The 12276-nt window shown below is 37.7% G+C and overlaps 1 protein-coding gene across 16 annotated transcripts in view; it reads left to right on the top strand.

The window, feature by feature from the left end:
• PHLDB2 (pleckstrin homology like domain family B member 2) overlaps positions 1-12276 on the top strand; it is a 229864-nt gene that overhangs the window by 184267 nt on the left and 33321 nt on the right. For 11 of the 16 annotated variants that reach the window (XM_047876112.1, XM_047876119.1, XM_047876126.1 and 8 more), the window contains 4 exons: positions 3929-4084; positions 5018-5128; positions 8032-8121; positions 11844-11918. In XM_047876112.1, the coding sequence (XP_047732068.1) occupies positions 3929-4084; positions 5018-5128; positions 8032-8121; positions 11844-11918 (432 nt within the window). The remainder of the gene's footprint in view (positions 1-3928; positions 4085-5017; positions 5129-8031; positions 8122-11843; positions 11919-12276) is intronic. The other 5 variants (XM_047876124.1, XM_047876122.1, XM_047876123.1 and 2 more) reach the window with 1 other exon arrangement.

Here is a 12276-nt window from a genome sequence, read left to right as displayed (position 1 = left end):
GACCTAATCAGTAAAAAGTTCACTTAGTTCATGAGAAGTCCGTTCATGCTAAGAACTTCCTGTGTTACCACAGCTCATTTCCCTTCAGACTTCAAACACATCAGCATACCACCTCATTACAAAGCTTTCCTGAGGCATTTAAACTAGATCCAATAAAGGTGGTTTTATTACAACGAATTTCATTAGGTGGCGAGTCATACAAAATAAAAAAATAAAAAAGAAGAACATCATTTTCGTAAACAGTGTGTTGTCCCAAATACTTAAGCTGAAATTCTGGAATGATTTTTTGCATACAAAACTATGGATTTATGACTGGACTTCTCCATCTTCTTTTTTTTTTTTAATGTTTATTCATTTTTGAGAGTGTGAAGAGAGAGAGAGACAGAGCATGAGTTGGGGAGGGAGAGAGAGGGAAGGAGACACAGAATATGAAGCAGGCTCCAGGCTCTGAGTTGTCAGCACAGAGTCCGATGTGGGGCTTGAACCCACGAAGTGTGAGATCATGACCTGAGCCGAATTCAAACACTTAACCCACTGAGCCACCCAGGCACCCCAGACTTCTTATATCTAATTCCCTGCCTTAGAATCAGAATGCAGTTTCCATGTGAGTAGTTGTATACATACAACTAGACATGGGCTCACCAGTTGAATTGTTCCCTGGGATGCAAGCATTTTGGAAAAGAAAGCAGAAGTTAAAGGTGTCTTTTGTTTGTCAGGATAAGTTCTACTATTAAACGAAGGAGACACCTGACTAGGACAGTTTTCAGATGCTTTTGATGATTTACTCAACTGAATGGTTGATTTCAGTCTTTTGATTAAAAAATATATATATATATATATGTGTGTGTATATATATTCAGTGAAATCTATAATTAGGAGACCATTTTTCTCACTGGCTCTACAACCAGTTTCTCCTTTAACCTTAGACAAGTCATTCAACCTCTATGGGCCTCAGTGTCCTCATATTATGAAATGAGGAGGTTGCTTTAATGATTTCCATTGTCTTCCAAATTCCAAAGATGTGCATTTGTTAAAGTGTTTGACTATTGGGCATAAGATGGAGAAATGTTAACAAATCCTGAGCCCCACTTAAATTTGTTTTCAAAGTTGGCCTTGAGCTGTCATGAGATTGTTACTGTACCACATACCATATCTATTCTCTTCTTCTGTCCCTCTGCTAAGCAAAGAAAACATTAAGGTCTACACATAAACTTCCGCCATATAAATTCTCAAAACAATTATTAGCAAGAAGGAATGGCATTGAATTTTCTTGAGTGCAGCTGTTTTATTTCCTTTCATTCCTGGCCTTTGAGGTTGCCAGCCAGTAGAGATTTGTAATGTTCCTTTTAGAGAGTGAAGTTGAGTTACAATGTTCATTCAAGTAGTCATGGCCTTGACTTTGAGCTTCCTGTATATATTACTCTGTGCTCAGTTAAGCTACTCCTGCCCCCAAATTCCATCCCCTGAATTCTTATTCTTATCCAAAATCTTTGCAAGCTTTTTTCCCCCACCAAGTTGTGTTTCTCTTACAGTGTAAGTTTACATACACACATTCTAATTGTTTAGATAACTTGATAAGATGATTATACCAGCAGATTCTGAGTGCTCAGCCTAGCTTTAATTTTCAACCTTCCTACCCAGTGTGCTGTTATTGTCATGCAACAGTTTAAATATTTACTACAAATTAGTGGCTCTGTGACCTTCATGGGGTTAAGATAACAAATGCTGCATTTTAACCAGATGTGGAATAAGTGACTGACTGGCATAGCGTGTATATTGTGAGACAGATGCCCACTTCAAGTAAAGATTATTTATATACTAAAAAAAAAAAGTTTATGGAATTATTTATCTCAATAATCTTTAGCCCCAAACCAAACTTAATGGAAAGACCTTAAAAACTTGGGCATGTATGACCACATGGGTAAATATATTCACTGATGTATTGCTTCAAGACTACAGTCTGGTATTTTGTTTCAAGACATGATACTTGAGTTCTCTCTTAATTACTTCTATAGTGACTAGATTTGGTCCAAATTCATTAATTCCTTTAGAAGTTATAAGCATAACATGTGTGATAAACTTGAAATGTCAACCAATAACTTCAAACCAAGACTACTTTCTGTTTGGCCAATTAAAATATAAAAAAAGTGCTAAGAAACACTGAATATATTTTTCAAACTGTTTTTCCTGCTCTTAAGTTTTCAGAATCCACTATGTTGACATAATAATCTTGTTGCTATAGTGTTGCTCGTAATTGCATGGTAGCTAATAGTCCTTCTATGAATCATCTCCAGAATAAAATTCATTCCAGAAGGCAGAAACATATTATTCCATTTGATTAAAAGGCTCAATTTATCACTTACATAAAAAAAGGGGGTGGTATGTTTAAAAACTGATATGAATCTCATTTATCATATTTATTTATCCAACTCTTTGTGATGTTTTGGTTGAAAAAAAAAAATGCCCTGGCTGTTTTACCTTTGTAGAGTTGTAAACCATATAGCCTAGCTGCTGTTTCTTTTGGCCATATGTTACTTACAAATTATATGTTTTTAAAAAATATGCTATACATACCGCATTTATGGTTTTGTCAAAGGCTCCAAAATTAAGTTTTTTTCATGTAAATTGAAGAATAATTTATACAACATGAGCCAGACTCTGCACAGATACAGATTCACGTCTGTCTTCAGACATTTCATAGGTTAGGAAATACCTGTCCTAGACCATCTGATTTTTGTGATTTCTGATCTTTCTTAAATGTCTTCAAATTGTTCCCAAATAGTAGTGCTTAACCACTTGAGTGACTCTTTGTGCCTAATGAATGCTGTGGTTCCACTCTTTCCAGTAAAAATCTTTGTAAGCAATTTTATGGGATTCGCAGAAGCCCAGTGTAAAAATACCAACCTCAAACTGTTTTCAATGACTTCTCTTTTAAATAAGATTATTTGAGCATACATGCCTATATATATGAAGATAGGTCATATGGTATTATAAATATGTATACTGCATACGTGCTCAAAAATATATATTTATTCAAAATAGTGTACATAGACTCTACCTAAATATACATTAGAGAACATTTATTGAGAAATTGTAAAAGACAAGAAAAACTAAAAATAAATATGAAGAAGGTCTAATATTTTCTTCTTATACCCCAGGGGATTGTGTCGTGTGCCACTTGGGGCACACATACCCTCTTAGAGACCTCTAATCTGTATGTGTGCCAGAGTTTGAATCTTTTTTTATAGTCAATAACTTTGGGATCTTGAATTTGATCTCTATGCCAAATTCTCATTTCATTTGAAAATTTGTGGAAAATAAGAGTTTTCTCAAGAGATCATGTCACACCTTGGTCAGCAGATAATGTTTAGTAATTTACTGAGTCTTTTTATACTTTAGGATCTATTTTAAAACCACTTAGTTGATTTAAAGCAAGAATTCCAACATCCAGGGGTCCCTGGGTGGCTCAGTCAGTTAAGCATTCGACTCTTGACTTCAGCTAAGGTCATGATCTCACGGTTCATGAGCGCTAGCCAGTGTTGGGCTCTGTGCTGACAGCGCAGATTCTCTCTCTCTCTCTCTCTCTCTCTCTCTCTCTCTCTCTCTGTCCCTCATCTGCTCATGCTCACTCTCTTTCAAAATAAATAAATAAACTTAAAAAAAAGGAATTCCAACATCCACAGAACAGTCTAAAACTGAGTCAAATAAATTCTCCTCTCCCACCCCACCCCCAGTTCCTTTCGATACCACACCAATGGCCTTGGCTCTGGGATTTAACTCCAAAAGAGAGGATTATCATGTTCCCACCCTGGTCAGTTTAGTAATTGAAAAGATATTTTGGACTATTTGCTTTTAATAATTTTTTCTTCACGTTAAGAAGGCTGCAGCCATCCTGGTATGTCTTGTTTTCATTTTGTTTTCTCCCCAGGATGCTGACCTGTTGGATGTAGAGAGCAAACACTTTGAAGACTTGGAGTTCCAGCAGCTTGAACATGAGAGCCGCCTGGATGAGGAAAAGGAGAACCTGACCCAACAGCTCCTGCGCGAAGTAGCTGAATATCAACGGAACATCGTTACCAGAAAGGTACTTTAGCCAGGCGTCATTCAGTGTAAAAAATCCAATTCACCTCTCTCTCTCTGTCTACCAGTCTTTATATCTGAACATCTCTGTGTGTGAAACCACATGTGACGCTGGAAAGAGTATGGAGCCTGCCATCTATATACCATGGGGTGCTCCAAACTAGAGAAACTGACATGTGGTCTAGTTATCATTACTTAATGCTACAGATGCATTTAGAAATAATATCTGGTTGTTTCACATGCATGGAAACCAAGGGAGAGAAAATCAGAAATCTAAATATTTGTCTTAAGTTACTTGCTTTTGCAATCATAGTAACTGGATTTAGAATAACTCTGTGAACAAAGCCTATTTTGGAATTGTCTGTTGCCATTGTTCGTAGTTGTCAAGCTAACTGGTAGCTTACAACCATTAGAAATAACCCCGTGGAATGCCATGCACATTGCTGGCCCGCCCAGTGGCCACACCCAGATGTCCAGCCCAGGATTCACCTCTTTTTCCAAAATTTAGACTCACATCCCAGGGCTCGGTACTAAACCAATAAAATTGAGGGAAAGGAAGATGAAGAAGGTGACATCTTAAGCTCTGAGTTTAAATAAGAAATTCCATTGTTATTTTTTCCATAAGGCGTCTCCCAAGATGATGTCAAAAATTCATTTATAATCTAAAACAAGATTTCCTGTTGACTTCTGGATTCTTCAAATAGATTTTTAAGTCACTTGGACTATATTGACCTCAGGTAAAGAAAAAGCCTTGAGCTTGGGAGGTCAGAGAAACTACCTCACAGTCTCTGGGTAATGATAATCACTGGCTACCACCAACGAAAATGTGGCCGCTACTGATCCAGTTGTAAACACTTTCCTCCCTTTTCCAGAACATACTGGCCAACTTTTGAATTGTCTGACATGCATCTACATATGATCATGTTTTTCCCTGCAGGAAAAGATTTCTGCCTTGAAAAAGCAAGCCAATCACATTGTTCAGCAGGCTCAGAGAGAACAAGATCATTTTGTAAAAGAAAAGAATAATTTAATAATGATGTTGCAAAGAGTAAGTATTTCCTTTTCAGCTCTGGTTGCAAGAAAACTCAGGTGCCAACTTGGGGAAAGTTGCTTCCTTCAGAGCAAGTACCTTTTACTTGTGAATAGTGAATTACAATTTAAAGAAGCTTTGTAATATATATTTGTATTTAATCCTCCACATTAATAAGCTGATGATCTGTGAATAATTAACTATAATTCAGAAAATAGGCAAGGACATTTTCCTCATGCTTTTTCCAGTGTGAAAATTCAAATTATGGAAAATATGTACATTTTCTGATTTTCCTCTTTTAAATCGTATTTTTCATCGAATAGGCAGAACATATTCTGCTTTTTTTTTTCTTTTTTTTTTTTTTTTTTTTTTGGCCGCTACCAAATATTTGGCTCCGCTGCTGTGGTATTTTTAACTCTAGTTATTTGCATGTGGCAAATTGCCACATTGAGCTTAGTTAGGCTTAATTAACTAGGGAGACATCCTACATGGGTGACAAGATCATCCTCTCCAAAGGGACTGTGTGTTTCCATCTGCCCAGCACCTAAAATGGCTGCATTAAAGGGATTCCTTTGCCCAACCTGCAGCCTGATCTTCTGACATAGTCCCTGGCCTAATGTTAGGTCTAAGACGCTGAGAGGTAAAGTTAATGGGGCTAGTCTCAGGACTGAGCCTTGTATCCAGGCCGCTACCTAGGATGTGATCCTGAAAACATGAGATGGACCCAGAATGGGGTACAGGAGAAAGAATGATGGATTAAAGGATGAGGCTGTACCGTGGTCCCACCTAGAAGAAATGTAGCTGCACTATTTTCATCTTAGCTACTCAGCTATTTTTAGGTTGAAAAGAGAGAGAAAAGTGGTCCTTCACATAGAATTATGAGTTCACTCAAGGTGCCTATGTAGCCCACACAGATCCCTGATAGCTCCCCTCCTCCTGCTTCTTCAGCACCTGGAAATCTCTGAATGGATGTATATTTTCCATCCCTGTCTCCTGTTCTGGGGATGAACTCTGGTTCCACTAACCTCCCCATCACCCTTTGCATGTGATAGTCAAAGGCACAGCTTAAATTAGATAGTGTAATATGTAGTATTTAAGTGGTTTCTGAACCTTTAGGAAAAATGGGGGGAAAGTCTCATAAGAGATAGATTTTTTAAATGGGTAATCACAATCATAGAAATGCCACTTTCTCATTAAAATATATAAAGTATAATTCTATTCTAAAAATTGTGGTCTAAAGGTTATGGTTTATGTTTTCCCAAATTGATCTATAGATATATCTCAATCTTTATAAAAAAGCTTTTAATGTTTATTTATTTTGATGGGGAGAAAAAGCATGAGTCAGGGAGGGGCAGAGAGAGAGGGAGACACAGAATCCAAAGCAGGCTCCAGACTCTGAGCTGTCAGCACAGAGCCCGATGCAGAGCTTGAACCTATGAACCATGAGATCATGACCTGAGCTGAAGTCAGATGCTCAACCGAGTCACCCAGGTGTCCCTAGATATATCTCAATCTCAATCAAAATCCCAGCAGACTCTTTTATAGAAATTGACACAGTCGATGCTAAAATTTACAATTGATCTGCATTATTTATGAAGTTTATATTTGTGAATTTGCCGGCTCACTAAGATCTATTTGTAGTCCCCAAATCAATACTTGTCTTATGGTTCATTGATGGACATGTGCAGAATGGTGGCAATTTGTAATCACTCAGCATACACCATCCCAACTGAGGTTGAACGAAGCAACACTCTGCCTTTGTGCTCCAAGTGTCATAGAGTAAAGATATGTGTCCTTTTTGTGGGCTATTTCGTGCTATGTTTTCACATTTTTTGTGCTTTTCATTGATGATTTTGCTGTTTAAATTACCTCCCGAGCATAGTGCTAATGTACTGTCTACTGTTCCTAAGGGCAGGAAGTTTGTGATGTGCCTTATGGAAAAAATACATGTGTTAAAAGAGCTTTATTCAAGCATGAATTATAGTGCTGTTAGATGTGAGTTCAGTGTTTAGTAATCAACAATATATCTTAAATAAGATGCCTTTGAACATGAACACCCAGAAAGCAAAATTATGTATTGATCAGTTGATGAAATGATTTCGACCAGAAGCCCACAGTAACCCAACTCTGTCTTTTCGATAGGAACAACAGTTCAGTATTTACTAATGCAGTGTTCACGGCAATGTTATAGAACATAAGACTTACAAGTAATAAGAATCAACTCTGTATGAAAATGCCAAGGGCATAGAATAACCAGAATAACTTTGAACAAGAACCAAGTTGGAGGATTTATACTATTTGATTTCAAGGTTGCCTCTAAAGCTATAAAGTATTTAAAATGATGTGGTGCTGACACACTGCCAGACATGCAGATCAATGGAACCAAACAGAAAGCCCAGAAATAGACCCACACATATACTGTCTATTGATTTTTGACAGAGGGTTCCAAGACAATTAATCCAGTGGGGAAAAGAAAGTCTTTCCAACAAATAGTGCTGGATCAAGTGGGTAAACATGGGGAAAAAAAGAGCGCTAACATGTCTGTCCTCACACCATGCATATAAATTAACTCAAGGCGGATTGTAGCCCTCAACATAAAAATTAAAGTGATAAAGTTTCTAGAAGAAAATGCAGGACTGCAAGTGCACTTCCCTGGCCTTGGGATAAGCAAAGGTTTTTTAAAGAGAGAATGACAAAGGACTTATACCCAGAAAATAACAAAAACTCCTATAACTCATTAATGGTCAATAAACACTCAATAAATAATTTAAAAAAAAAACAGGCAAAAGAACTGAATACAAACACTTCACGAAAAAAAGATATACGAAGAGACAATAAGTCACATGAAAAAATACTTGCTATCATTAGTCACCAGGGAAATCTAAGATTGACTAAGCTTAATAGATTTTGTGTTCCTTCAGGAAAAAGAAAATCTTTGTAATCTGGAAAAGAAATACTCCAGCCTCACTGGGGGGAAAGGGTTTCCTGTCAGCCCCAGTACTCTAAAAGAGGTAAGCTATGATTTTACATGTCCACTCGTATCACCTTGGAAATCAAGAGATGTGCCTCAGTTTTATGTGATCAGCTAAATAGGAAAACGTTCACTTAGGTGAACTTAGAAAGCGTTCAATGCTTTTATGGTTTCCCTGCCTTTTATTTATGCTTTGAAGATTTCAGGGATTATCTTTGTGTCTAATGCAGATGCACTCGGGGTGTGTGTGTGTGTGTGTGTGTGTGTGTGTGTGTGTGTAGACTGTTTGACAGTGACATTGTGGGTTAATTTGGAGTTTCAAACAAGTTGGGATTCAAACCAATACTAGTCTTAAATTCTCTTCTCTGCAATTTTCTTTTTCGGTTCCTCCTCTTTCTTACTTTATGTCTCTTTCTCCTAAGCCTGATAGCACGTGAAAATGCCTCTGCACATTTGATAAGATGGTCTGGTTTCTTCCTTTCTCTGTCTCTTTTTTCCCCCAATGTTGTTTCTGCTACTTCCCTCCTTAAATTAGAAAATACTATTTACATTAAGCTATATACACTCTTTATTCCAAACATCCACCTTTGAAATATCTTCTTATGGAGCTACACCGCTACAATGGGAGAATATTTTAACTCTAATTTGGTATAACCCTGACTGAAAAAGAAAATAGTCATTATTTCTTTAGCATGGTTGACACACCCTGTTGCATTAATTTCAGGTGCACAACACAGTGATTCAGCAAATTTATATATTATGCTATGTTCACCACAAGTGGAGCTATCATCTGTTCCAATACAAAATAGTTTTATTTATTTTTATTTTTTCCAGAAAGCTAAAGAAAAAGCTTGCTTCTGTGTAATAACAGAATAAACATTTGTATAATAACAAAAAACCCCACTTTATTTATAAGTATCTATTTAAAAGGCAGCAGAGTTAAAACTTCCTACATAGGGAATAGTGTGTGTGTGTGTGTGTGTGTGTGTGTGTGTGTATGTGTGTGTGTGTAGGTATATGAAGTAAATGCTCATCACACAATAAGTATGAATAATGTGTACCTCGGAAGCAATTTGAACTGTTTCCACAAGAGGTTTATTAGCTCATTTAGTTTTGTAGTTCCTCTCTATTATTCAGAACACAGAACTGGCAGATTCAGTGAACAAAGGGTAATAGTGGTTGGAGTATGGTGGAAGGAGAGAATGTCAGTGAGGTGGGTGGGGACCAGGCCTTGTGAGACATGTTAAAGAAATATGGCGTATCATGTATGTCTGGGTTATCACGGAGTGAGTGGTTTTAAGCAGGGAAATGACATTATTCATTGTTAAATGTCACTCTGGGCTGCTCTTCTGGGTTCTAAGGAGTAGGAGGAGAAACAGAGGAACCAAGGAAGGAGGTTATTGCAGTGGTACAGGCTGGAAATGCTGGTGGCTTGCCTTCACACCATGGCAGAGAGAGGGAGAGAATTAGCTAGATGTGGATAAATTTTGGAGCAGAGTTGACAGTTCTTGCTGATAGATTGGATGTGAGGATGAAGTAAATGAAGGGAGGTGTTGGGAATGATGCCATTTTTCCAGTTTGAATAATGAGCCTGATAGTGAGGACCTTTTCCTGAGGTAGTGAAGACAGGAGAAAGCATAGGTTAAGAGGGAAGATGTGCAATTTGATTCTGGACATACTGAGTTTGAGGCACTGTGGCATCCAAATGAATTAGGCTCTTGGATCTTTTTACCTCTTAGTATAATAATAAAATCTTTCCTTTTCTGTTGATGGATTGTTCTTTTTCTCTGCAGACTCCCTGTTGCCAAAAGCCCATTTGGCTTTTTGACTCTTTGTATGTCTCCAACGCTTGTGTTTGTTGAGTAGCTATGTTCCCTTTCATGGACTAAGCTGACTTGGCTCATGGGATGTTTTGAATTTCTTCCTTTCTTCCTCTCTCTCTCTCTCTCTCTCTTTCTCTCATTCACTGCTTCAGTCTCTCTCTCTATTTTTTTACAGAGTGATTAATTTATATACAACTCTTTTAAACAAGTCCCACTTTTGATGAATGGCATACATTTTCGAAGCAATGAATTAGGTCATATGGTTTATGACGTGTGAAGAATAAAATGTTGGTTTTGAAGCACTACACTGTCAACTGAGCAAAAGAATAATTTAAAGTGGTGACTCTTCACCCTCATTCATTATCAAATAGAAAATGAAATTTAACAACCCAGTTGTCAACTTCCTTTCTTCGATTTAATCTTATGAAACTTTACATGGTATATATTGCCATGAAGTGCAAGACTGTCCTCAGCAGAATTTTTAAAACTACAGTTTTATAAAAGAGTCAACTTTAGCTTTCTCAAATTGTTGTAATTATAAATTCTCAGTAAAACCTTGCTTTCCAGCCTGAAAAGTTTGCTTCCCCAGCATAATGATATCTTACCTATCCTGGAGCCACTTTTTCTTTTTAAATTTTTTAAAAATAAGAGAGAGTGGGAGCAGGGGAGGGGCAGAGAGAGAGGGAGACACAGAATCTAAAGCAGGCTCCAGGCTCTGAGCTGCCAGCATAGAGCCCGACGCGAGGTTTGAACCCATGAACCTCTGAGATCATGACCTGAGCTGAAGTCCAGCATTTAACCCACTGAGCCAGCCAGGTGCCCCCCTGGAGCCACTTTTTTAAAGGATTGATGGGCTAATAGAAGAGCCCAAGTGTTAAATTTCACTCAATTTTACTTTTAAAAGAGAAATACTATTCTGTATTCTTTATTCTATTTTTTCCAACTGTTTTGTTGGTGTGGTGAAAATCATGATTGGTTGGTACAATTATTTTGGATGAAAATTTATAAGTGCCTTTTCCTCAAATATAAATGGAGGAGTTTTGATTCTTGCAGGTTTTGATTCACAGACATGTTCTCTAACCTGAAGCTGGAACTGAATCACTGAACTTAAAAGTCAATGAGCAATTCTCTGTCCTGGGATAGAGCTGAGAGTTGGGGAAGCTACCTGGAATTGAAATAGCCTCAAGCTACAACTCCACCTGAGGGTGTGTGTGTGTGTGTGTGTGTGTGTGTGTGTGTGTGTGTGTACACATTTGTCTTGCTAGGGAAGGCTCATGAGAGGATGAGTATCCCTTTTATTCTCATTTAGGTGAGATGCCTGAAAGCTAGATTCCATTACAAATAAATGACTGCTTATAAAATGTCTTCATACAAAACCCAGAAGCCCTCAGCCTACTGTTACTCACACTCTAACTCATCGGGAAACAGAAGAAAAGGGGAAAATCTAAAAATAATGATTTGTGGGAAAAGCTCTTGAAGTATGAGTGATTGCACTGTAAATTTTATATCTCAGATTTTCGTGTATGTGATTATTTTAAATGTTGTATAGTGACGCCCTCATTCAGTCAACAGAATGAATGGCTGATACCTCTGGATATTTTGAAATCGAAGGCACGGGTTATTTATAATATAATCATCCTGATTTCACCTCCCAAAAACGTATTTGTAGTGTTTGGCGTATCAGTTTTCAAGATTAAGCGTCGTAAATCCATTTTAATGGCTGATGATTCCCTTAATGAAACATTTGGTAATACCACAGATATTTGGCTGTGCCGCTCAAAGCTAACTCCATTGTACTGGGAGCATTAATACTCTCGCATGCCTCAGCTTTTGCTTTCTTTGTGTTTAACTTCTGAATTCCTCCTTTTAGGGCTATATCAGTGTAAATGAAATTAATGAGCCATGTGTCAATTCCATGAATCTATCCCCTTCCTCTCAGTTCCCTGCTGATGCTGATGCTGTTGCCACTGGGCCTCCCACAGCTGTGCCGGTGAGCCAGCCACAAAATAAAGAGGTGTGTTGGCATGACATTTCATTCATTCACTGCTTTCCTCATGTCAAAGATTAACCCATGATTACCTGAAAGGGAAGGTGTGTGTGACCAGTATACATCTGGTTGACCAGCGGGCCGGAGTGATGCCGGGTTTGAAAAATGTACCAATTTGGGGTCCTGTTCTGTCGGCCATGATACTAGAAATCATGAGATGGATGGTACAGAGTGGAGTAGTAGGAGAATTAAGTTCAAAACCATAAACTCTAGATCGTAGCACTCTAACCTGACACCCTTTCCATAGAAAACAAAAAGCCTTCCTAAAATTGTTAGTTTGAATCGCTTTTCCAGTTTGATTTTTTTTTTCTGTTGTGTTGTGCAG

The sequence above is a fragment of the Prionailurus viverrinus genome, chromosome C2, assembly GCF_022837055.1.
Source record: "Prionailurus viverrinus isolate Anna chromosome C2, UM_Priviv_1.0, whole genome shotgun sequence".
In the NCBI taxonomy this organism is placed as follows: Eukaryota; Metazoa; Chordata; class Mammalia; order Carnivora; family Felidae; genus Prionailurus; species Prionailurus viverrinus.
This window is presented reverse-complemented; position numbering and strand designations above follow the sequence as displayed.